This window comes from Apteryx rowi, unplaced genomic scaffold (assembly GCF_003343035.1).
Source record: "Apteryx rowi isolate R43461 unplaced genomic scaffold, aptRow1 scaffold_292, whole genome shotgun sequence".
NCBI lineage: Eukaryota > Metazoa > Chordata > Aves > Apterygiformes > Apterygidae > Apteryx > Apteryx rowi.
This window is the reverse complement of record NW_020449330.1, coordinates 232873-259710: the sequence shown is the minus strand read 5'-3', so window position 1 is coordinate 259710 and position 26838 is coordinate 232873. Positions and strand designations below refer to the sequence as shown.

At 40.0% G+C, this 26838-nt stretch overlaps 1 protein-coding gene across 2 annotated transcripts; it reads left to right on the top strand.

The window, feature by feature from the left end:
* The first annotated feature begins 3847 nt into the window (after positions 1-3847).
* On the top strand, positions 3848-26587 carry SLC35F2 (solute carrier family 35 member F2). 2 transcript variants are annotated; one of them, XM_026069364.1, is made up of 7 exons: positions 3848-4018; positions 4557-4684; positions 10184-10343; positions 12055-12211; positions 13001-13053; positions 13336-13490; positions 26522-26587. In XM_026069364.1, exons 1-7 carry the CDS (start codon positions 3874-3876, stop codon positions 26564-26566), a joined length of 843 nt encoding a protein of 280 aa, XP_025925149.1. In that variant the 5' UTR covers positions 3848-3873; the 3' UTR covers positions 26567-26587. The 2 variants fall into 2 exon arrangements, with proteins under 2 accessions (XP_025925149.1, XP_025925148.1); XM_026069363.1 differs by lacking the exon at positions 26522-26587 and adding an exon at positions 19083-19995.
* The last annotated feature ends 251 nt before the right edge of the window (positions 26588-26838 follow it).

The window sequence follows — 26838 nt, the reverse complement described above, 5'->3', positions numbered from 1 at the left end:
AGTCCAAAGTGATTTAATCCTTACCAGCACATTAAAAAAAAGAGCAGAGAGGACCAAGTTCCATCATGGAAAAGTTAATTATTAATATATTTAAAAAACAATGATAAATTATTAATAAGCAAATCACAGGAATCAATAGTCATGTCAATATTAGAATGAATGGAAAGTCATGTTTTTGAGATTGGAGTGTTTTTCTCTTCAATTTTGTCTTGCAAAATGAAACCAATAGGATTTATTGATTTTAATTCTCTCAAATTCTCTCAAATTCTGCAGAATTTTATAGAAAATAGTATACTTTATGAAAAAGTTTTTTAATTTGTCTATGGAATTTTAGTGGGCACTTGAGCTTGCGTGTAACACGGGTAATCTTCCTCTGTTCAAACATCCGTCTCGCTCCCTTGAGCACAGTGCACTGCACTGGGAGCAGCACACTGGCAAGTCACAGGAGGAGAGACGATGTTGTTGCTTCGTGGTGAGACTTGTGCATGATACTGGTGTCTGTGAGGGTGAGTGCAAGAGGTTGCTAATATGCACACAATGGAGAAAGCTGCCAGAAACACAGCGTGTTGGAATTCATAGAAGACATTTTTTGAGGGCAGATTTCCACTATCAGTGAACAGTGTCTTTATTCAGCTCTTTTGATCTTAACATTTTGAATCTGTTTAGTAGGGAGAGAGAGCGAGGGGGAAAAAAAAAAGCCTGAATTAAAATGGAGAAAAGTAAAGAAGGGAATTAGACAGGATGAAGACCAAATTTTTGCCTTGCCAGAAGTGTTCAGTACTGTAGAAATAAATACTGTGGGAATGCCTAGATATACATTAACTAAATGGAGACAATTGCTGGTGGAATAACCACTAAGTAAACAATTCTGGAAATTCTTGACCTGATTCTCTTCCCATATGCAAAAATGCAATCAGATAATTCTCTAGGAACTTTAAACTGGAGAAGCTTAATTATTATAAAAGCTGAGGATCAGACTCAATGGATTTACTCCACTGCAAGGGGACAAGCAGGTCTTCTTTGATTTTTAATAGATGATGGATGGTTGAAGCTGATCAATCCTTAGCAAGTACGAATGGCAACAGATTTCTACCTTTTCACCCTGTCTCTGGAATATGATAACTACCCAGTTTGCCAAAGTGCTGTGCACCTGGACTCTAGGCCTCTGCTGCAGAGAGGGTGCAATCAATGCAAAGAAGCACAGAGCAAAGCTCTCTGAGCAAAGCTGCTCCCTGCATATCCTGGGAGAAGGCGCGCAAAGACTTGCCCATGTTCAACAGACCAGGTTCTCACAGGGTCATATTGCCTGTACTTCTCCACATCTCTGTGGCAGCACTGAGGAAACAGGCGAAGGGCGGTTCACACCCAGAAAAGTGGAGTGTCTGCCAGAAAAGGCAGCTTTGACCCTTACTGGTAATTCTTAGAAAGGAGCCATAGGAACATATAGATTTGTTGCATGTATGGAGCCCCTAAGGGCTTATGTATTGACAAGGACTGTTCATTTTGTGGGCTACATGGACTTCACAGCTCTGCTAGAATAAAATTGCAGCTGTCTTGTGCAATCACACCTCTAACTGGGTTTGATCCCCACCTCCATACCCTCACCCCAGCTAGTCCAAGCAATAGAGCGACTTTGGCGTACTAAGCTTGCTAAAGGCTTACTGCTTGTCTCCTGCTGGGAAGCTAAAGAAGAAATATTTTCTGCTAAATTCAAGCAGGGACCTCTTTATTAGATTAATAAGAAGTATATATGCATTTTTTTAATTCCTGAAACCACATTTTTCCTCGCTATAGTTCACTGTATTATTTCTGCCTTGAAATTTCTACGGGTCTTTGCCCATCTTCCTACCTCCTACAAAGCTGCCAGACTTCACAGGGCTGGCAAAGGGAGAGCTAGGAAACACTGGTCATGCCTACCTGAGAGGAGCAGTAAGATCTTTGAAATTTTAACTAATCTGTGTCACAGTCTTCTCAATAGCACCTGATGAAGTGGAAAAGGCATTTCTGCACCAATCAGAATGATTAGGCAGAATGCATATGTGGGCTCCACTAATTGGTTCATGAAACAGTGCAATCAGGTCTTCAGTAAAATAAAAAAAAATACAGTATGACAGAGGTACGGTAGCTTCCAAACTTCAAAGGTTTTGCTTTTTTTGCAGTAACTACTTCTTCTTACATATGTGTATTACAGCACTATTTGCAGTTAGTACTGCTCTACAGAGCATCCATGGAAAATTTCTAGCTGAAGCATGGTCTCCATTTCTTTACTCTCTTTTCTCTGTTTACTCTAGTGTTTGCAATGCTAAATATAAGAATCTCCATTCTTTCACCTACAGGAAAGTTATTCACACAAGGGTGAATGTGACTTTATAAAATTTTGACATAATAGATGAATACTTACAAAATGTGTGTGCACTGTTGCTGGGGTGTTCAAGGCAAGCTGTAGTAAAATGCAGGACTAGAACCTCTTGGAATCTGCAGCATGGCTAGACTTCCCATGGATTTGCTGCCTCCTCAGAAGGGAGTTGGAAAGAGAAATGTGTTTAGCAGCATTTTATTTGGGATTGATGAGATGGTTTTAGTTGGCTCTAGCACCTCAGAAGACACTACTCTTGTGGATGAATTTGCCTGGTGACTGGATTGCCCATCATAGCTAGGTGACCTGGCACTTACTACATTAAAGTCATGCACCTGAGAAAAGCAGCCAGTGTTGCTTTCCCCTGCTGTGTCTGAATGCGGCTGTGCCCTGTCATTACAGCGGGGAGCTGTGGTCACAGTACACGTGCAGGCTCCTAATGGGATTCTTGCTTATCTTGCTTGATGACTTTGCATAGCAACAAATAAATCAATTATGCAGACAATTAAATTGCCATCAGCAGTCTTCAGAGTAAACAGATGTGAACCTCTGCAGCCCCATACAGACAGTGTGGCGTTGAGCCAGTCTCACTGTGTAGCCTTTGTGAGTATACAGGCAGAGCCAGGGTTGACAAATCTGCACAGCTCCAGTGGAAAGAAAAATAGCCAACCAAAAGATACACAGAAACCTATGCATACTTCTCTGTCTGTCTAGGAACATCTGAAACAGCCCAGAGCTGCTTTATATTAGGTGGAGAATTACTACTAAAGTAGCATGAGGGKTTTTTTTTAACTTTTCAGCTGTGGGTTGGATTTAGAAGGAATAGTAAAAACTACCATGGTAGTGTCTAAACATGTCAAAAACTAATGTGGTCTTTGGCCAAAATGTGTTCTGATCTCCATCCTCGACTGCAGCAGAATGTGATGGAATATGGCAGAAAAAAAGCCACAACGAGTATTAATGCTTTTGTAGTTCCTTAGCCCTGCTCAGCTAAGGGTTTCAACTCAGTTTCAAAGACTCAGGCCTTGCAAGAGGCTGAAGGCAGTTGTGCCTTATCTCCATGCTGCAGATTTTTGTTGACTTGACTGAAGTCAAAAAGGGAGTAGCTGGAGGACAAAGGATGCAGCTGAGGCCATGGGTATCAAAATCTCTTTTGATAAGAATAGCTCCTCACATTGGCTTGAGCTCGCCCAGGTAAGCTGCTTGTACATACTCACATAGGTATTGCATTCTCTGTTTCTGGTGGCTTGAACTGGCCTGGCCCATTTTTACTGTCTGTCATGAGGGAAGAGTAGCTCTTCTGAGCAGGCAAAACACCGCTTACCAGTAGAACAGAAATTTTACTTCTTATAAATATGAACATTGATAAGGAGTTGAAAATGGACTGTCAATCTGAAAAATGACCTTTTCCCTGTAAAACAAGATAATATTCAAAAACCTTAAATGTTGAATTCTAAACTTACTGTGTTGTCTTTTACATTTACAGGTATATTTTGAAAACAATAATTCTGGGCCAGATGCTTTCCTTATTTATCTGTGGGACTGCTGTTACCAGCCAGTACCTAGCAGAACAATACCAAGTGAATACTCCAATGTTTCAAAGTTTTATCAACTATTCTTTGCTTCTTCTAGTTTATACAACGATGCTGGCATTTAGGACTGGTATGTAAAATATGGGGTGGGAGATTTTGGTTCATCATTTTGTTCTCTTCTACATTTTTCTCTTGGATTTTGAAACAAAATAACTTGTTCAGTACTTGTCCAAGCTTTTTAAACTTCCTGCTGAAATTCTTGCCTTGTAATAACACATGGAAATGAATTTCACAAATTAAGTGTGCATTTCATTTCATCTATTTAAAATTTTCTGCTCTTTGGTTTCATTAAAGTCCTCTGTTATGTTAGGAGAAAATAATCTTTATTGTAACAAATCAGAGGCTATTTAATATTCCTCCTACATCTTATTATTGCACTCTTTAAACAGTCCTAATCTTCTAAGTTTTTTTCTTGTGGTGGAATTTCATGCCTTTCACCATTTTTATTGTTTTCTCAGAGGCTGCTTTTTGTTTTTACTATATCTTTCTTACAATGGTGTAACCAAAATCAAACATCTCAATATTATTTATGCTTCTAAAAAGCAATATCCCTGTGCAGCATTTCTTCTGAAAGAACCATATATTGATTGTTGCTTTTTTCTAAACAGGCAATGACAGTCTTCTGCAAATTCTGAAACAGAGGTGGTGGAAGTATGTTTTTTTGGGACTGGCTGATGTTGAAGCCAATTACATGATTGTAAAAGCATACCAATACACGACCCTTACAAGTGTCCAGGTAAGGACCAATCTCCCTTTCCAGATTGTTGCTTTTCTTACAGTTTTGGACTGGTTTCTGAAATGAGATTTCAGAGGACAGACATAGAAGCTATTTAAATCTGAAAAAAATTGTCAATATCTATTTTCTCTTTGCAATACAGAGAAGAGCATTCTGCATCATGAATAACGTTTCCAGGAAGCAGAGAAAATTGGCTAGTATTACCCAGTGCCAACTCTTGAGTTAAACTCTAAGTATTTTTGACAGAAAGCACTTCTAAAGGTTTGCTGACAACTACTTTTTTTTATTTCATGATGCAAAATAAAGATTTAGGACCAGATAATACTTACTCAGCCCAGGTTCTTGCTGCTGACAGCATGGTACATCTCTTGCCTAGCCCTTGAAGCTGTGGGAGGCATTTCGAGATGTAAGCCCACATGTGAGGAAACACTGCAAGTCAGCTGGTGTTTCTGACCTGTGCAGCGAGGGAGCCAGGTGTGTGGCTCTGGGATGTGGCGCTTCAGTTCTGACCCCTCTCTGCAAGTGGGAAGGGACAGCAGCTTGCCAGGCTTCTGAAGTGACAGGAAACAGTAGCATCCTCTGCAGTGCCGGTGGTTGGTGCTCTCTCACTGCGTCAGGAAAATCTTGCATTTGTAAATAGCTCCGGCAGCAGAAGGACTAAGGCTGTAGTTTCTTTGTCACTACATGCAGACATAAGCTGGTGCTACTGCTGGAAGAGTTAGTGCCGTCCTCCTGCCTCCAGCGGCTTGTTCCTAAGCTTGCACAGCCATCTGTGCAATGCACAGCCCATCACAAGCTGGCTCAGGGAACTGACCGAGGTTAGAAAAAACCCTGTCTTCTGTCAGGAAATTGGTAAGCTGTGTTGTTTCCCTGAATTAGCTTACTGTGTGCCTCCAAAACTGCTTTTGCTGGAGCAAGAGAGGGGACTGCAGAAGCAAGAACTGAATGTTTCAGTGGCTGATCCAGCTTGTGCTCACTCTTCCTTAATGTGGATCTGTGGCTTGGTTCATGGTCCCACTTTTTTGAATGAAAGAATAATGTCCATACAGATTTTGCTGTTAGCTGAAAAGGAGTGTTTAGCTATCAAGTGATTCGCAGAGTCAAAGCGATAAGGGTTAATATTTAAAAGAAGCACCTGAAAAGCAGTTAACTCCTGTGATCTGGGTTCCCCTCAGAAAACTGCCATGACTTTTCCTCGTGCTGTTTAAAGAACAATAACATATGCCTGAAGGATTATCATTGTCACATTTTCCACTTCATACTTATGTATTATAGCTCATTAGGCTTTTAATTTACTTCTGAGTAATATCTAAGAAATTATAGTTTTAACAGTGACATGTTTCTATCTCAAGACCAAGTTAAGCCGATAACTGAAACAGTGTTTGATCATATAATTCACAGCTGAAGAAGCCAGGACTTTGGTCCAAATTCTCAGAAGGAATAAAGCTATTCCCATGACTTCTTCCACAGAAATTAAGAAAGAATAGGTACASTTGGTCTTCTTGCCCAGTCACCAAACTCAGACGTTTGCTGAACCTTCTCATGTGATAACCTTCGGATTGATGCCTCTTTAAGTGTCAATTCAGTGTTATGAATTTGTTGTAACTGCCTGTTGCAGTAAGATTTTTTGAATATCCTATGAAGTAACCAGTTTCCCACCATTGTCAGAAATGAGATTCAGGGCAAAAAGGTCTGTGATTTGCTCCAGCAGCAAGCAGTTCTGCAATTACATTAGTATGTAAGAATGGCCATCCTGGTTCAGAACACCTAGCCTAATATCCTGTCTTCAGTAGCGGCTGTAAATGGATGCCCAGGAAGCACAAAAACAAGGCAGGAATGTATCACACCTTTTCTGAACACAGTGTGATCACTGTTGAAATGCTGGCTGGCTGGAGCTTTAGCTCAGCCTCATGATTTTCTTCAAAGATAAGTTTCCGCTCAGCAAGGAACTTCCATGTATTTTCACACACGCGCAAAAGAAACAAAAACTGTTTTCCTCTAGTTATCAAATGTTAGCATTGCAAGGAAGGGTTTGGGAGATTTTTACAGAGATAACACTGGGATGGCAACTCTCATTTCTCTGTAAATGAAGAAAAAAGTCTCTGGTCCACAACTGCAACTCTTTATTCAGCTCTGGTTGAGACAATGCCAGTGGGACTTCTCATTGCGAGACACATACGTTTCAGTCTTGCGACAGGACTTGGCCGACCTGCTCCGTGTAATGTGTTTGGCCACATATTTCATAGCACAAAACAAGCAGTGTGGTTCCACGTTGTTAATATGTTATTAGGTACAATTAACATTTGCTCTTTACACAGTTCAGGTGGGGGCATTTAATAGGCAGCTGTTGACAGAATATTAGTTCATAGAAGAGTATTAACCACAACAGGAGAAAAAGTAATGTGTGCCCCTGGAGTGCATCTGGAGACTGCCCTATGGGAGCCATACAGGCAAGCGAACAGGATGAGCTGCTGAGCTTTCTTACTCTCTAAGCTGTCTGGAGCTGGCAGTTGTGAGCAAACTAACGACCTCTAACAATCTGTGATAATTGCTTAACCGTTTATTAAAACATCTGTTAATAATTTACCCTATCATTAAAACCTTCCTGCAAGCAGTGTGGTTGAAACCTGGTTTGAGTCAAAATGTAAATCAAATCAATAGGTTATCTTTTTTTTCTTCCTGTGAAAATGCAGGGCAGAATTGAATAAGACGAGAGTTTGCTGAAGCTGTACTGGCACTAGCAATTGGTACCTAGCAGTACTGCCTTAAATGTCATAAAGCCTGAATAAATCTTATTCTTTTAAATGGTTTCATTGACATAAATTCACTGTGATGTTACAGTTGCTTTGCACCTCTTTGATCTTGATCCTACACAGAAGAGAATATTTTCCTCCAGAAAACTCTTTGAACCTAGGAGATGAAGGCAAGGCAAGATCCAGTAGTTGGAAATCAGATTTCTTTTGTTTGTAATTGAGGGTAATTGTCCCCTGGAATAGATTACCAGTGTAAGTTCTTCATCATCTGGTGCCTGTCTGTCCTGAATGCTAGTCTTCTAACCAGGGTGCTGTAGCTCTAGAGTATGTTATTGGTCTGGATGCAGAAATTCCCCATCCAGTGTTAATGAAAGAGATTGTGGCTCATTATCTATGAGACCTTTACACTCTAATTAAACTTTTTTTTTTTAAGGGTTTTGTTCTACTCTTTTGGGTTGAAAAACTGCTTGGAGGTTAGAAAGCTATATGGTAACGTCTCAATAAATGGGGAAGTGAAAGCTTACTTATTAATAGGGGATGATATATCTACTACCAGGGGGATGAAAATTTTCCTTTTTTTATTTTTGCAGTATTTCTTAGCTTCAGTGATTACAATTTCACACCAGAGAAATTTTTGTTTAAGACTCAGCACTTTCAAATATACTTTCTTACTCAGAACAAACTGGTTGAGACCAAAGGTGGAAAAACAGTGTTGTGAGAGCTAAATCATACATTTTGATGAAACAGATAAATGACACTTCTCGTTTGATACCAGGAAAAACAGACACATTCAGGGGAAGTGTTAAAAATGTTCTTAGTCTAGACAAAAGAAAAGAGAGAGAAAAAGGCCTGTGATCAGATAGAAACTCCTAGCATGATACTCTTACCATAGAGCAGAGCTGTATTGAAATACGTGGTACCACATATTAGGACTAGTGTAGTTCTAATGTCTGCTAATACAGCCTAGTTAAGTGCCTGTGCTTTTACACAGACTTCTCAAACTGGGCAAGCTGGAGACAATCCAGGGAACACAGACAAATAGACGGAAGGATTAGAGAGCACCGTTTGGACTTAACATGTATTAACTTCTCTTAATGCTGTCCTGGTAAGACTTAGTATATGTAGTTATGAGCAAGTAAAAATAGCCTTATCATGACAGTTTTACAAGTTTGGTTAAAACCCTTGTAAATGATGAATGAACTAACAGAAGTAAGCACAGGAGAAAACTGAAAAGTGGTACATTTAGACAGAAGTTAGCAATGAACATTAAGGATTAAGAGCTCTTACCTTGATTGTAACAATTATGCCATGGTCCTATTGACCTGGCCCTAATACTCCATAGTGACTTCAGGAGGCCATGTTTTAAGAGCTGACATTTAAGAGTAATTTGAGAGCAGTCTTTGGAAGGCTGACTGTATATTCTGCTCTAGACTGTTCGCTTATGTATTTTCATGGCACTGTATTGAGGCAGGCCAGAAAATTTGCCTCTCTTTTTTCCTCCAGACAAATTCAGAAACAAGTCTGTTTTATTGAATTAAATATTAAAACCAATTATGATTAGCTCAGTGTTCTTTGTATTATTTGGTTATTCTAGAACATTATGTCCATTTTATGCTGCACCCTGTTTTTCTGTTTTACGTATATAGCTGAGTCTTGATTTTCTGTAATAAAGGAGAAGAGGTAGAACATTTGTGGATTTAACAGAAAGGCAAAGGTAATATAGAGCTTACATACATAAGAGTTTAGCAACATGCAGAGGTGGATGATGGAGAAAGGAAAGAGAAATCGGTGTCACTGCTTGTCATGGAGTGCAGGTATCCTTGAACCTTAGCTGATAAGTCTACTCAGGGTAGTGCCCATAAACACGTCTGAAGTGCTTCTGGACTCAAGCTGTCTTGTGTGTCCTTGCTGCTGTGGCATGGATAAATTACAGAGTGAATTACCCACTTCTGATTAATTCAGAGTCGGCTGTAATAGAGAAATGGACTGAAAATGCATTGATGTGTTGTGCATGATTTTGTGGGAAGCTGGAACACTGGGAAGGTGACCTTAGGAAAGCTGTTCTCTCCTTCCTGTCATCAACTTTGCATGTTTCTTCCATCACATGTACCAATTCTTTTTCAGTAAGACCCATCTGGGGGAAAAAAAAAAAAGCCAGATACAAAACTTCAGGGTCAGATTATTGCCTTGTTCACTTTGATGTAGAATTAGATCAATTGTATTCTTTAATAGTTCCAGTTTTGCACATGGTATACACTCAGCCCTAAATTCTAATTACAGTTTTGAAGAAGAGTGAAAAAATGAGCTAGTAGACAAGTACAGCTGAAATCTGTTAAGAAAGGAAAGACAAAACCTGATGGAAAAAATGAAATGTCAGTGAACCACCTCCTTGTATTAGTGTTGTGGGGAGCAATGTGGGCTCAGTGCAACATCCTAGTGCTAATTTGTGAAGCTGTGCAGATTGATTAGATCCCTTATTAGAAGAGTTTCTAGATCCATGAGTTTCTAACAGGAGAGAGCGAAGCTCCCCCAACACCCCTCCTTCACTTGCAAAATGCTTTTCATGGTAAAATGTGGGTCTGACCCCTCTTCCATTTAAACTGGTCTTATTGGGGTTGCTTTGTGCCTTTCAAAAGGCTAATGTCCGATAGCGATGGAAGGTAAGATCCTGTATGTTTGCTTTCAGGATAGTGATATCCAAGTTTGGGCTAGGTTTCTAATTAAAATTGTTTCTCTGTACACGCAGCTACTGGATTGTTTCGGGATTCCTGTGCTGATGGCTTTATCATGGTTCATTCTCCGTGCAAGATACAAACTGATCCATTTTATTGCTGTTGCAATCTGTTTGTTGGGTGTAGGAACAATGGTGGGCGCAGACATACTGGCAGGAAGGCAGGACAGTGAAGGTAAGGAAATCTTTCTCACGTGGGGGAAATGCAGAGACGTGGTTCCTGTGCTGGTCTAACTTTCAAAGGACAAAGAGGAGCAAACTTGGGGGAATGGATATAGTTTTATTTTAAACAAGAAGAGGAAACAATAAACTGCTATTTATATTTCCTGGCCAAGAAGGTAATGGTCAAGAAGATAGTAGCTGAGGAGATGTCAGTTTTATACGGAGCTGTGAAATTTGTTTGCTTATAGATTTGGATTATTTCTTCCATCTTGAAAGAGAAACACCTGTGTTAAGCTTGAAGTTTGCTGCTGCTTATTAGCCCTGATGAAAGACCTCAGACCTGATGAAAGGCCTTTTTCTTGAAAGCTTGATCACTTTTACTAATCATATGAGGTGATCTAATAAAAGATGTTACCTCTTGCTTACACTCTTGGCCTGCTGGCAGCCAGACTTTTCTGATCTGCAGTTACCTGAAGATTTTCCCTGAGTATGAGTAGCAAATCAAAAGTTACTTAATAACAGGCTGACTTCTTTGAGTTATCTTTTGCAGACCCGTGAGAAATAGTCCGTGTATCCCCAAGGTCCGCTGACCACAGCCTGGAAAGCGCTGCCCTGTGATGCCAGGGCCAGAGGAGACGTGTGCAGAACGCAGGGAACTGCTGGGGCCTCCCAGGGGGAGCCTGGCCTCTGGGTGCCTGCACCCACGGGGGCATAGGTTAGGGCTGGCTTTGCCTTCCCTTCTTTATGCCAGAAGCCCAAATCAGGCCACATTAAAGTGCTCTTATTTCGAACCCCAGTGGCTATAAGGCAAGGTAAATTTCAGTGGGAAGAGGAACGTAGCATCGACTTCATCGGACAGCATAGGGATAAGCCTGTTTAGCTTTATTTTGGGACATCTACTGCAGGTGAGATAGCATGACAAACTGAGGGTTAGCATCAATGCTATGTGGTAGAAGTATATCAGAGTCCTGAGGGAGAAAAATCTTCCCCTGAGATTTTAGGACAGTTGTGATTTATTCACTTACATGTGGGTATCCTTAGTACTGCTTCCCCTCATATTGCAGACATATCTCCATAGTGACTGCCAACTCGCTTAGGGAAGGAAATTTTAAATCAATTCAAGGACTTAAACAGCAGTCCTTGTTTTGCTATTGAGCGAATGCATAATGGCATTTACTTGATGAGTGACTGTGTTACAGGGAGTCCCATTAGCACAGTATAAATATATCACATGATACCTGATACCACACATCTGCAGCATCTGCTTAAGAATTGTCATAAACTTGAAGCTCAGTCCAGGTCCCACAGAAATCAATAAATTGACTTTGGCAAGACTTGAATTAGGCCTTAGTGCAAAAGCAGGAGCAATAGTCTGAAAGCTGGAGCGCAGCGCTAGCCTGCAATTCCTCTCGAGTTCCTGTGACACCTAACGTCAGGAGAAGCAGGGAGTTGGACCAACTCAAAAAGTAGCATCTTGGTCAGGATGTGATTTAAATGTGAAGTTTTGCTCATTCCACACTCTGCAGGGGTGTTGCAAGCTGTTAGCAGCGTTAGCGTTCAGGCATCAGGCAACTGATCTACCTTTACACATACACATCCTTTCCCCTTACCCTGAGTGGTGCTAGAAAGACAGAGATGTTTGGGATGAATTTGCTTGTGTTTTTAAGGAAAGTTGAAAAGTGTTTGCAGCATTACCCTTATTGTGGATTAATATTTCTGTACAGGAAGTGACGTGGTGATTGGAGATGTCTTAGTTCTTCTTGGTGCTTCTTTGTATGCCATTTCTAATGTGAGTGAGGAATACATTGTGAAAAATCTGAGCAGAGTGGAGTTTCTAGGAATGGTGGGCTTGTTTGGGACTATTATCAGCGGTCTACAGCTGTAAGGATCTAATATATTTATTTTAAAATTAATTAAGACTATTCTACGGATGATTACTTGTCTACCATGAAATGACATTGTTGTTATTAAATTAATTCTTTGCTAACTCTGTATTTGGCTTGTATGGGAGACCTGCCATTTGAATTGCATTTTTGTTGCTGTGCAACATCCATTGTATATTGTTTTTATTTGCTCTACCCTTATTACAGCAATTCTAAAGCTCAAATCCTGCAAATTGAATATCTGTCATACTTGCCTGTATTCTTGATTTTATTGACCTTCATGAGGACACTTAGTAGCCTGAGGACTGTTCACAGGAATGTATTTCCTAATGGGTTTTCTCTGTGGAAAGGTTTAGGAGATAATGATTAGCAGGATGGCTTCCATATTAAACTTAAGTTTAAAATGAAGCATGTATACTCTTACAAATAACCATGTTAGAGTAAGAGACCACATACACTTAAGTCTATCTAAAGAATTTTATGTTTCTCATTTCTCATCATTATTTCCTCAAATGATATATCAAATAGAACTGAATCTCTGAAGGATGCAAAAGCCYTGAAAGAAGGCATAAGATTTAAATAAAAGTGCTCTTGACTTTCAAGCACTTGAATTTTCAAGTCTTTTTTTCATGCTTGTTAGATGTTGGAGTTACTGTTATTAAATAAAATTTCAAACAAAAAATTCAGGGATTATAAATCAAAATATTTCTTATATATTCTGGTAATTAAATTCTCTATTTGAATGCTTTTTTTTTTTTAACTGTATGATTTTTTTTTCTAACTCTAGAGCCATTGTGGAACATAAGGACATAATGAAAATTCAGTGGAACTGGAAAATTGGTATGTTTATGACAAAATGGTATGCGTTTTTACAGAACACTGGAAAAACTAATAATCATTTAGTCCTAGAATGGTGGGTTTTTCACTTTCTTTTTCTGTATATTAAATAACAACCTTCATGTTACATTGTCACAAATAAATGTATTTTCTGCAAACTCTGCAACTTAGTAAAGAGATAAGATTTACAGGATGCATGGTTTGAAACATCTGAATAATATCAGTCTTCTTTAAAATCATTGTTTAGTGCCTTTACGCTAAATTGTCATCTTTTTTTTTTTACAGCATTACTGTTCACAGTATTTGCCCTGTGTATGTTTGGGCTGTATAGCTTCATGCCAGTAGTGATTAAGGTTACTAGTGCAACCTCAGTCAACTTGGGCATTCTGACTGCAGATCTCTACAGTCTTTTCTTCGGACTTTTCCTGTTTTTCTATAAGGTAAGTAACTTCATTCATTCATTATAGTTTCAGTTAAATTTTTACTCTGAAACTATAAATAAATCATATTGTTCTCATTAGCCCCTCAAAGCTGTTTTCATTTTTATATTTGTACAGATTGTATCATTCATCACTGTCAGATATCAATCAGAAGGACATAMTTAATTAATTACATAGCATTGCACCATTAGGTAGTTAGTGACTGTAAAACAATTTCATACTTCATGGAATAAGTTAGAGTTAACATTAGAGACAGTAAATAATTTACCGGGGATTCAAATGATACATTCTTATTTTAATCCCTATTTGGAACTCCACAGAAGTTTGTGTATGTTAGATTCGGTTCATCTTTCCCTTACAAACAGGGGGTTTGAATCCAACCATCCTGAAAGGATTTTGGTGTCTGAGGGACTAGTGGCTTGATTTGATTTTCTGAAATCATATTTTCTTTTACAAGTTTAATTTGTTTATTACAAATGTATTGGGAGAAGAATCAAACTCTCTCAGTACCGCTTCTGAGGAGAAACTAAAGGAACTGAAAAAAATGCAGATAAATATATAGTTCTGTATGGTCTGCAAGAGACAGTTATTTCTATTGCTCTCTAAAGTCTTTTCTGAGGTGTCTATTAAAACTAAATGACAGTGCTAAAAAGATTTCGTTCTGACCTACCCTCTTCGTCCAGGATCATTTGTGGGAACCTAGCTCACTGTAGCAACTGGAGTAATTGAGTCGCACAGTGRCTGGAGTGCTTAGTGAGAAGCTTGTGAATTTTGCTTAAGATGCTCAATTTGTGTTATTCCATGTGGTTGCTTTCTCTTCAGCATTATGGAGAGCCAGAAGCTTTTATGTCAGATTTATTTCTGAAAGTGAAGGCCAATTTATTTTATGATCCAACAGGTTAGATTAGGATTCAATTTTGGGCTAGAATTTCCTTTTCAAGACATTCCTAGCTATTGACTTTCCTCACCATTTTTGGTTTCAAAATTTGCTCCAAGCTACTGCTGCAAACTACAAAGCATCCATTAAAAATGAATACAGGAAACCATAGTTACATTCTAAAAATTAAAAAATTCATTTCTCAGTCACTTCCAGTAATGCATTTTAGCACCAGATAGCTCAGATTTTAGCACAAGAAGTGACTAGAGATCTGTATCTGTAATAGTTAATATGAAGAAATAGGCTAAAGCTTTGGAAGGGATATAGATAAACTTTTAAACCTCAGGATTTTAACTTATTTTGGRGAGAGATTTTCCTGGGAGCAGATCATTCCATAATTACTGACTGCAGGGTATTTTGGTAGCAAAAAAGAAACATGAATTAGGGAAGATTTTGGGGCTGCATTACGAGAGAATTTCAGATGCATATTAAAATATGAGTGACTAAAAAGACCCAGTGAGAAGTGGGAGAAATGGCTGAATGACTTTGATGCAAGTTGATTTCTTTTGTTTGAATCTTCCTTCACATGGCAAGATGGAACAAGGTGTGTTTGAAACTACTGTACGTTTTTCATGGGGGACAGAGGGGATAATGAAGTACTACTCTAAATATTCAAGAGAAGGCTCTCTGGAGGAGGACAGCTCTGCTAGCATGAACTTGCATCTGWGATTAGAAACAATCAAGTAACAAAAAAGGGGGCAATAATAATGCAACATCTTTAGTAGTCAGGATCTAAGATAACTTAGGAACCAAGAACTCGGGGAGCCTGATTTTTGCAGGGCTTTTAACGCTACACTTAGCAGTGGAAAATCTTGCCAAGTTACCATAGAGTTTCTTTCCCTCTTGGGCAAAACACCAGGCAGGACATTTCCTAGATTAGAAAGCATGCAGGAATCTACAAACCAAAACGCAAGAAATCACTCTCTATTCTTATTCAGTAAGGAAAAATTTACCCATTACTAAATGGTATTTCACAGTAAGCCACTCAAGGCTGGGCTGGGCTGCAGAGTGGAAGGAGCTGAGCTGTGGAGAGCTCTGAGTTGCTGTAGTCTGAGCCTGCTCTGAAACAGAAGCAGCACAAACACGTCATGGTGCAGCAGAGGTGGAGCCCAGGCACATATGAGTTCTTAGCTTGAGTGTCTTGCTAATGCACTCAACTTCCCAGCCCCAAATGAGCCTGCGTAACGCGAAATGTGAATTTGGCATAACTGCCTTGATGAACTTTTTTTCTTCTTTTACTCCATAGCTAATCTTTGCTATGCTTGCTCCTATTGTGCTCATTATATATATATAGATAGATAGCTGATGTGAAGATATATTACATTCCTGTTTTTACAAGGTGCTGCAAGTCCTTAGCTGCCACTGGAGTTGGTAAAACCTTGGATTCCTTGCCCTTTAGGATGCTTCAAAATGCATCCTCAACTTATTACTTCATCTGTCAGTATGTGCTCATTCAGCTACACAAAAGCTGTGAGATGTGATGGCAAATATGCAAGAATGTCTAAGAGGAAGAACCCCTCAATACATCTTAAAAAAGGGTCTTCAAGTGTTGCTGTTGCATAAACTCCTAGGGAAAGAGTATACTGCAAACACAGACACTAGATGGAGTTACAGTCAGCCTATTGCATTTAAAGTAGTCTTTAGACTTGTTATTGAATAAAGGGATATAAGCTGACAGGTATGACTAAAATCAGTGTCTGAAGCAATAAAGTTGCTGCAACATTTGAAACTAAATAAAACTGAGGAAAAGACCACAGAGGCCCCCATGCCTCCCCCCTCCAGAGGGTGTAGGCCTGTTGGAACAGCATGGTTAAGGTATACCTGTGTCAATAGCCACTAGCACATAAGCAGGCCTTGTACCAAAGCTATATCACAACATTTTTTGTGCCCTGTCTTGATGACTGTGTCTRCTCACAGATGAATTAATTCTGAGAAGCCTCTGCATAACTCCAGAACAAGACAAACTCTTCCCTCTGGACTGATAATAAAACAGCTTAGTACTACTCTGACTCTGAAGTAAGGGGAAAGGGAAGCACTCCGATATTTAAAAGGAAGACATTTTAATGTGATATCATCTGCATATGTATTGTGAGTTCTGTGAGTGTATATATAAATATGCATATAATGCATTATACTCACTGATATTATCCTTACTGCATAAAAGGATGTCTTAAAAGTGATCAACTAAATGTTTAGGGGTAGGAACGTCTCCCCATGCTCCTTCAAAGTAAGGCTAAACAATCTAAAAAAAATGCTTGTTCCCRAACTTTTGTCCACATACAGGACAGGAAGAACTGATTAGCCAGTCTGGTCCCTGCTCCAAATCCTATTTTATTCAATGACTTCAGATTATGTCTTAACCATGAAGCTTCAGCAGCTGTCCTCTCTAATCTATCCTTTCCTGTATGCCATGTAGTTTTTCTGTCTAGAAGCATGACTGGAACAGGCAGACCAACTAGCATAACCTATAGGTCAGGCACTTGTCTTGGTAGCAGATGATGACAGTGTGAACYTCCCAACTCAGGGGAGGCCTTGCCTTGGGACTACATCTTGGAGTAGTAAACCGAACAGTGCTAGGGACTGTTCTCATCCCTATGGCTAAACCCTCTTGCCCTCTAAAGCGAAGGGCTGCATCCAAGCTATCTGTTGTCCCTGGCTTATGCTAACTACCAAATGGTGTCTGGAATTGTTTGGGGGAGTACAGGCCAAAAGTGTGCCAAAGATCCAGCTAGCAACTGAACAGTAGGAGCCGTCATGACACAGGGCCTGTGGCCTGGCACTGCACAGGGTACTAGTAGGGACATTGCCTGCCTCTCCTGCTTCCTGGCTTGGTGATCTAAGTAYGACGATATTCTGTAAAAGATGGGCATGATAAACTGCTCTTTTTTCAGCCTGTAGGTTTTAAAAGAAAACAGGGAGTCTTGCTGGGTTATGTGAAAGAAAAAAGACGTTTTGCCTTGAGAGGATTGATACTCTTGAGTGGAGGCTTCAACAGAGCATCTTCRGTGTTGGGGCTGGAGCTCTGGGGGAGCAGTATGTCAGACCCACAACTCTACTTAATGTCTCCGGATAGATCCACTCACCTATAGACTTTGGAATCAGCATCAAGGAGACCTATGTTCTTGTATGCACTATTAGAGGGGATCTAGGCGTTACTCTAACTGTTCAAACTTGCCTGCCAGCCGCATTTACTTGCATACAAACACTTGCTCAGTCACGTCCTTAGATTGCTTTCTGGAGAAGTTGTGCAGGTGCCTCGGTACAGACACAAGCTCTGCCTGTTTGATGAGCCTGGATCAGTCATGGGTAGGACCACTGACACTGCTGCTGCCTCCATCAGGAGGTTTTCAGAGCGTGGCCCTTCCCGAACACAGAGTGAATGATTTGAGTCCAAGCCKACCTCCAGGGTAGCAGCCAGCAAGGTGAAGAGAGAGGGCTGCTGCGTTTCAGCCTGCTCTTCAGCTTGCGTGGTGCCTTCCAAGTGTTCAGTGCACTTTCCAAGCCAAGTGACTGCCTGCTGGGAATTGCATTGCCTTAATTGTAGACGCCTCAGTCTTTTTTGGATCAAAGTCCTGTGCCTTTCCAACTCCTACCATTCATTGCATCCAGCTCTGCTGCTTGATAAGCTAGAACAGATTTTTCAAGCAAATCTAAGGAAGCTCAGGGGGTTTGGGGTATATTTTGGAATTTCTCAGGTTCTGTTGAAAATCTTGACCATGACCCAACTGTCCTGAGTAAAAATACTGCTTCCATTGAGGTCCAGAACTTTATAATGTCCTGACAATGKGATGTAAGATATGCTATGTCCATCATCCTACTGTTTAAGTCAGTGTGGTTTGGCAAAGACAAAGTGAATTTTAGCAAACCTCTTGAAAAACTGTTCCTGGCTCTGTATGACTCAAGCACTTTGTATTACTAAATCCAGTGTTATGAAGTAAGCATTTRTTTTTCTATCAAGATGGATGAATATTGCCAATTGTTAGCATTTCAACARTTAAGGAAATGATAGTGAATCAAATGCTTGATATGCTGCAGCAGTTCATATTCTTGCCTCATATGGCTCTAACTGTTCACTTCCAGTAAGTAGCACAAATGCATATCTTGTACAAGGAACCTTGGTCTCGCTCTCTTCAGGAACTTTCTATGTGTAGAGAGCAAACAGGTTTTTGCCCAGTAATAACATTTATCTAGCCCTGCAGGTAGTTAAAATAGTTGTGCAGAGAACCAGCYGCTCTGGTGCTTGCAGTAGGATGGACAGATTCTTCTCTTGCCAGGACCTGAAATATTTGGCTGTGTTAAAACAAAATTCTCTTAGGATACAGTGTTTCAGCATACATTTCAGTTGTAGAAACAGCTGTCCTTTACTGTCACCATATTTCGAGTCATTTGTTCTATCTATTAAGATTCTTGTGTGTAGACCTAAGAAAATACTCGGTACAAGAGTGTTGAGGATGAGATAGAGAAAAACAGTTAGCAGCTTTATCAGTGAATGAAGCTATTGGATTTTGATTTTCAGGCCTGAATATAGATCACGGTGATCCATATTAAAATATATTTTTTAAAGGAAGTGTAGCTTTCAAATTCTTAAACAAGGCAGCATTTGTATGTTTTTACATCAGACAAGACGTAACACATTTTATTCTTTCCTCTGACAGTTTTCAGGCCTTTATATCCTGTCCTTCGTTGTCATCATGGTGGGCTTCATCTTGTATTGCTCCACTCCAACTCGGACTGCAGAACCCACTGCTTTGCCACAGCCTGTCGGCGCTGGCTTGGACAACGCTGCACTAAAGATTGAGGAAAACGACAGTGAAACTCTTGCTGGAACGGTACAGTTCACAAGAGAAGAAACTGTGGTGGTCAGCACCAATTAAAAAAAATGGCAGCATTTCAAAATAGAGCTTCTTTACTGCCAAAATTCCCCTCAAATATTAATCTGGAGAATTGTTCTGTTGCCAGGGTGCTGCACTGATTTTAATGCACTGGATAGACTTTTAAGGCCAGATCCTCAGTCAATGAAACTATTGATTTACCCTTGCAGAGAATCTGGCCCYTAGAAGAAGACAGAGTAGTATTTATGTTGAGTCTCTGGGAAATGAGAGACTGTTATTTTTAAATGTTTGATTAACTTAACAGCAAATGCTTCAGGGAAAACTAAGCCAAAGCAAGCTCTCAGGTCACTAGCTGGAGCAAATACCTTTTATATTACATTAGGGACCTAAATCTGCAAGATACTGTCTGAGTGCTCCGTGGTTGCCACACGTCAGTGCTGGGAAGCCACTCAGCTTCTCATAGATCTGGTTCTTCAAGCCRTGTCACATACATACAACTTCCAATTGCTGATGGATTTTATTCCTCCACTGGAGGCATTTGCTTCTTACATTCCACCCCAACGGCCATCTGTTCCGATTGCTGCAGTCGTTGTTGCAGCTGGGGCTGCTACGGAGAACAAGTATTTTATTTTCAGTTTTGCTAGTAATGGAAGTTTGAATATGTGTTTTCATAATCTCTACTTTTTATCTCAGTAGCCTGTTGTTTGGTGCATTCCCACTAGGTGGAGGAGACAGAGTAAAGACCCTCCTCTGTCCAGTAAGAATTGAATGTATTYTTTTTCTGGATAAGAGAGCAAAAGGGTTTGAACTGATGTTCACTTCTCAGTGAAATTGTCTTGAAATGGGACACATTTCTGCAGAAAGATTCTAATAAAATTGGCATTTCTTAAAAAAAAAAAAAAAGGTCTTAGCCAATCCTCATCGCAACAATAATGACTATCTCCAAAATGTTAAGTGTTTTCACTAGATTAATTGGCAGTTTTCCTTCCCCCTCTCTTTCATACTTATAGTAAATTGATGTGGCTGCAGTTTTGACATCAGTAAAACTATTTTTTGATCTTTTTTTTTTTCTGGTGCAAGCCTTTATATTTCAGTTGTATGAAGTGACACTGAATAAAGTTTTCAGTAGCTGAAGAGTTGGTTCTTTGTTTATTTTTTAAGCTAGAATTTCTTTTATTACTCAAAGTTATGTTTATGAATTTTACTGACCAAATGATTCCATTAATCACTGAATTTCACCCTGAGGAGTAAACCTGATATTTTCTGAAAACACTGGTGATCATATGACAAAGACTGATTTTGTGCACTTCTGTTGTAAGTTATTCAACCAAAATGATTAGGCCAAAATCTTACCTGATTTTATTTTGAGATAGCAAAATACATATTCAGCAGGTACTAAAGCACCTTACATTGTTTTTTCATTGAGCAGTTCATGCTCTGAAGAGTAAAGAGATGCTGATGTTTTGTGAAAAGCACTTGGGCCCAGTTAACTTCTGCTTTACTACTTGAGTTAAATTCAGGACACAGACTGAGACATCTAAATTGGGGCATCTTTAGACATTTATACCGCTAAAGCTGAACAGGCAACTGGGGACCAGGGCAAATAAGGAAGGTCATCTTAGATGGCACTGGATGCCTGCGAGAGGGCATCTGGATTCCCCGTCTCTACAGAGAGCTTAGACAGTCAGGTCATTATAGCAGCATCTGCATTTAGCTACCTAATTTTAAATGCCTACAACCTGGATCTAAATCCCATCCAATATTACTTGTGTCATTACTTACTGTAGTGTGTAACAGTGCAGCAATAAAGCAAAGAGCAGCCACATGAAGGTCTGTGGGTGAATGGTCCTGAACGCTGAATCTATTGACGCAGTGTGGGATTCAGCTCCTAAATTTAGCTAATTACTTATTTTGTGTAAAAGACTTGTTGAGGTCCTGTCTAAAGTGCCTCTCTCTGTGGGGGTGATTCAGTTGCCTAAATATAGATGTTTAGTATCAACTGAGACACCCTGTGGAGTCYGTGGCATTTATACAGCAGATATGGCCCAGGATCTGCAGGAGACCTGTGACCTGGAGCAGTATGTAGAGGCCAGGTGAGACACCCTGGGACATCTGAAACAGATCTACATGCCTACAGTTGAGCCACTGAGTCACTTCCCTAATGACTATGGGGGACCATACATGATTACTTTAGATGCTTAACCTTTACACGGCTAAAATTGGTGAAATGAATCCCACGTGAAACTTGCGGCTCAACCTGAAGCATTTACTTTGTGTGATCACTGGGTGGCATTTCAGTATCTCTGTGGTGTTTGCCAAAACAGCTGTGTATATGCGATGGGGAGGGATGTGCTTCAGCGTGCCTGCATGTCCTGGGTGCAGTGCAGCATGAAGGGATGTTTGGACAAGAAGATGTAAAATAACAGGGCCCTGTGCACAGACAGTGACTTCACGAATCGTCRTGCAAAGAAAAGTTACAGGGCTGCAGTCAGAAATGCTGTTGAAAGTGCTGTCGAAGACATCTATCATGGTGTTAAAAGGAGGTGAAAGCATTAGCTTGGCAAATGGAAAAAGTAAAGATAAGCTAGCTCTTAAATCACAGCATCCCTTCAGATATTTCCCATTGAAAGAAAAGCAGGGGGATATTTTTTCCTGTGCCAAAAAAAGGACTAAAAGGGGACCATGGCTGGGTCCAGTGGTTGGTCCCCACCTGCTTGCGCAACCCCTCTCCCTACGGTCGGCCCCTCCCCACCTGTGCCATCCTCTCTTCCCAACGCGCGAACCTGGGGCGGCAACAACTGGGGAAACGGCCCCGCTCCTGTGGCCGACCGGTGCGTTCGACCAGTGCCGGGCTGCATTTGAGGATAAGCATGCTTGTGGCCAGGTGGTGGGAAGGACATTAGGGATATTTTTGCAGCTATCTTTAGAGAGCTTTTAACTAACCCAAGAGCATTTTTTAGTGAGATTTTCGTGCGAGAGGTAGAAATCACATTTCACTAGTTGGGATGTTTTTGACCCAACTTGTCAGTCTTTTTTGCATTGCTCACTAAATTGTGGATAGGGTTACTCTTGCTAATTAATCTGTTAAAATGGCAGGGCACATATTGGAAAACATAAGGAGAATTTATGAGCTTTATTGCTCCAAAAAATAAAAGTAYGCCTGGTTGAAATGTTAATCTACTGTATTGTTTTTATTGGGCAATGGTTTCATTAAATTAGATAACCACTAGCTGTTGCATATTTGTCTGGGGCATAAAATGCCCCATACTTGGGGAATGGCAGTTATCCCACCTGATGAAGCTGAATTAAAGTGAGGATTAAATCTTAATTATATATTAAGAAATAGTGTATCCTTGACAAAAATGTCTTCTGAGAATTTATAGGTATATTAATTAGGGGTTATTTTTTTAATTAAAGAAAGGAAATAGAATACCCCCACTCATATCTCTCTGTTGTAGGGGATTATTGCACAAATGCTTCACCAAAGGTCTTGTGTTGTCTAAATCCATCAGCATCTTGTGCTCKGGCTGCATTTGAAGAACATCATTAACTCTTCATCGCAGCAGAATCAAGGGGGAAGTGCATACATGTGATAATTGGAATTTGGATTACTTTAAATTCATACTACAGACACAAAAATGTTTTAATTAGATGGTTATCCCATACTGTCACTACTATAGGACAAAGATAATGCTTGTGGGATTGTAGCATGTTCTATTTCTAAACTTGGTATTATTTCCAAGTTTGTATTCATTTTAATTTTAATTTTGATACTCTGTCCTCTCCCATGTATAGTGCTCCGTTTGGGAGATGATATTTTATTTTATCTAAATTACTGATATAATCAGTGGTAACATATTGTAAGTCTTGTCTGAAAGTACATAGAAGCATGTATTGACTCAGACTTTGGCTGGTCTTCAAAATGTAGTACCAGCTTATGGAGTGGTGTGAAGGTATAAGCAGTAACTAACCTTATGCTATACAGAGACCACAGAAATTAAATGTGTGTAAAACATGTGAGATTACAAGCACAGTTCATCAGCTATGGATTTCTTGTTCCAAGGATTTTAAAATATGAATATAATAGCARTTTGTAATCTGATTCAGATGAGCTGGGCCAGACAGGACTTCCACTGAGCCACAGTGAGAGGAAAGTGATGCAGATTCAGCGTGCCGGCGCAGGGCCRTGAAGCAGCAGTAGATGTATGGTTATGACAATTCCCCATCACTTTTCCCGGAGCTGGTTAGTTCCTTGGATGGTTATATTCTGAACTGAAAACTTTCAAACTCTGTCGATCACCTTTTCAGTGTCTTCTGTCTCTTTGGGCTGCTACCTTGTTTGCAGTTCATAAAAAAGTCAAAGCATTTGCCAGTCACACTGATCACATACAAGTGAATAAGTAGCATCTTCCTGCCTTTTTGTCTGCTTTGTTCTTGCATTTGCTTGAGGTGCGTTTGAAGATTTCCCTCGTGGTGGGATGGGAGTGCTACCTGATCTTTCACGTACTCATTCCTCCTTTCTCCCAGGACATAGTAAAATGATCCTCATTTGTAAAATGTGGAATACAGACCCTGCTCCCCTTAATAATTAGGGTTAATCTTTAGGTGACCCTTAAACCTGGGTTCACTATCCAGCTGCTTCACAGATAGGGGCTGGGAGTTCATTTCGTACAGCTCATGGCCAAGCAATTTTCTTGCCACAGTGTCAGCAGCTGACACTGGGATATGTATTAATGCCACAAAGAATGTCTGGGAAGTCTTTTATGCTTTCAGCAAGTAAAAAATTGATCACTTTTGTTAATTGTTTTGCCAATGACTCCAGGTTACTGACGTCCCTGTCTTGCAAGGCTTTCCTCTCACTCCTTGTAAGCCTGCTGGGTGCTGGGGGCTCCCTGGGAGTGCAAGTCCTTTGTGCAGGAAGGTGGCCGATCCCAACCCCACACTTCTCCCCTCTGGACTTCYACCCCTTTTTCACCCTTCTTTCTCTCTCCTGTCCTGAATATCCATAGGAGCTGCCTGGGTGAAGAAGAGCCAAAACAGAGGGGCTTTGCTTCACAAAGGGGCGCCACAGTGTGGTTTAAGTTGACCAGGGTGGGAAAGTGTGCTGCAGACAGGGAAGGTGGATCCCATACTGTAGCCCGTGTGACAGTGTCCCTCAAGGATAGCCTTGCACACAGTGAGGAAATGGAGATTTCCCAAGACAAAGAAAGTGATTAAACTTGCTCCATTTCCCATGGGAGGTCTGTGACAGAACAGGCGCTTGAACCTGCCCTTGTAATGCCTGAAGCACCGGCTGCTCTTCCCTTTTAGCCTGCTCCCAATGAGATGAAGGGGATAAATATACCACACATATTCATTGCCTGTCCCACAGATCAAAAGCAAGTAGGTATAGATTCTTTAAGAAATATGCATCACTTCAGAGCACAAGTGACACGCATTTATTGCTCCTGGGGAAACAAATGTTTGGTTAATGAATCACGTATGCCAGATCATCTGGCGCCTCAGAGAGAAGGTGCATGGAAGAATCTTTAACATGTCTCTTTTTAACATTGGAGTTAACTCAAAAAATAACCCAGCTGTCACATGCATTAGACCCAGGTATCCAAATAAAAATGTGTGACATCCYGCCTCCCTCCAAGGTTTGGTTAGAAGGACATCAGAAAATTATCTGGCATCAGAATGTCATGATGTGTTTGAAAAAGAAAAAAATTAGTGCAGCAGTAATTTGAGTGGTGACATTATCTGTTCTAGAGTTTGACAAAGAAGCTACACTATTGGACATTAGCTATTTTAAGATTTTTGACCTTTATTCATAAGTCCCGCATACTCAGTTGTATATGATGTGAAGTCTGGGACAAGCGTATCAGTTCTTGTCAGCACCATTCATTCACACATTATTTATTGCTGGATATTTCATGGAGTTGAAAATATCTGTCTTGTAACTATTTAAATCAATTTAGGAAGTTTGATAGAGAAAAGCTGCACCAAACTCCATAATTGATCATGAACAATTTGGAGCAAACAGATACTGACTCCTAAAAATGTAAAATGAAAAATCCTGGGACTGTCTTGGTCCTTCACTAAAATGCTGACTGTATAACCTCTTGGCAACTTAAGCTTTGAGCAGATGAGAAGCTGATGAGCTGTGATGTCATAACCTTTTATGTTTAACTTAATTATTTTTTCTTGTATTGGGGCTGTACCTAAAACTACATTCATCCAGCAAACTGCATTTGAGGTGTTGAGATCTCACCCTCCTGGGCTTCATCTACAGTCCTTGGAGGGAGCTAGGCACCTGGACAAGCAATTCAGCTCTTCCTTGGAGATGCCGATGTTTCTTTATTGAGATTTCTTGGTTTGGGAGCTTTAGTTTTAGGTGGAATCAACCCAGGTCTAGTGTGTCCAGCCAAACTCACTGGCCTGTTCTTATAGGCACTAGTGTCTGTAGTAAGGGGGCTTTCCARGTCTGAAGATTTACAGTTTAGGAGAGAGATGAAAGAGGCACAGAGAGATTTGCTCAGCAGCTAAAGGAAGCCCATGGCAGGTTCAAGAGGATTTGGGTGCAGTGATATTCAAAGTGTGCATCTATCACTCCTCTCTAGACACAATTTAATTTTTTACTCCTACAAGAGCATTAAAGACTATATGTTATAGATTTTATAGAGAAGAGCCAGAAGAAAAAGTCTGATTTCTTGTACAACACATGTCAAAGTATTGTACCCAATTGGTCTGAATCAAATCTGTAGATTTTGGTTAAATTGTAGCATCTTTTTAAAAGTTTGGTATTAAATTCCTAAACTGACATTGAGTTCATCTGTTCTGGAAGCAACAGAACCAAATTTTTTCCTGAGCTGGCTCCTGCTCACATAAAGAGCTAAGACCAAAAGTTGTAATTCTCAGAGCGCTCTCGGATTAAACAGCCTCCAAGAGCAGGTTCCCATGCCCTTTGAGACTGATGTATTTTTGTTAAGTTACCAGCTGGGAATGGTTCTGATATTTTCGTCTGAAATGAATGGCCTGGGGTCAGTATCACTAAATGCAGACCCATGACATCACTACATTTAAAATAAACTAGCTCGTCTCCAGGCTGGTAGAGCCATGACCAATGTCTGTTGGTTGGGATTTTTCTGTAGCTGTTTCACTGCCTTAGAACAAGCTTTTTAAGTCATAGATGCACTTAGCTTCTCTTGGAAGCTTAAAAAGTCTGRATATAGCTAAGTGAAAAAGATGTAACAAAAGTATATTTTGTTCTCATATTTCAGCATCAGAGTGTTCAAGTATCTGAGAGAGCAGACAATGACTATTGAAATTACATTACGGACGACTTCTAAAGAAGGCATACTTTGCTAAAAAAAGTATGAAGGTATATTATTATTGTACAAAATGAAGTTTTTATGTTTATTTAAGAATGCTAATATGTTTTTACAGAAATACCAAAGCTTATTTTGTTTCTRAGAAGACTGGAAACAGTGCAATAACTCCAGAATGACAGGTCATTAGAAGTTTATGTAAATAGCAGCTAGTGAAAGCCATTGCAGTTTTTAAGAAATATTCTTGTTACTCTAACAGTCAGGGGCTA

Excerpts from the sequence above, each read along its gene's own strand:
- SLC35F2 (XM_026069363.1), top strand. The coding sequence starts at position 3,874 with ATGCTTTCCTTATTTATCTGTGGGACTGCTGTTACCAGCCAGTACCTA. Across the intron at positions 4,019-4,556 it reads GATGCTGGCATTTAGGACTG|GCAATGACAGTCTTCTGCAA; the intron begins GTATGTAAAATA and ends TTTTCTAAACAG. Across the intron at positions 13,491-19,082 it reads TTTTCCTGTTTTTCTATAAG|TTTTCAGGCCTTTATATCCT; the intron begins GTAAGTAACTTC and ends TTCCTCTGACAG.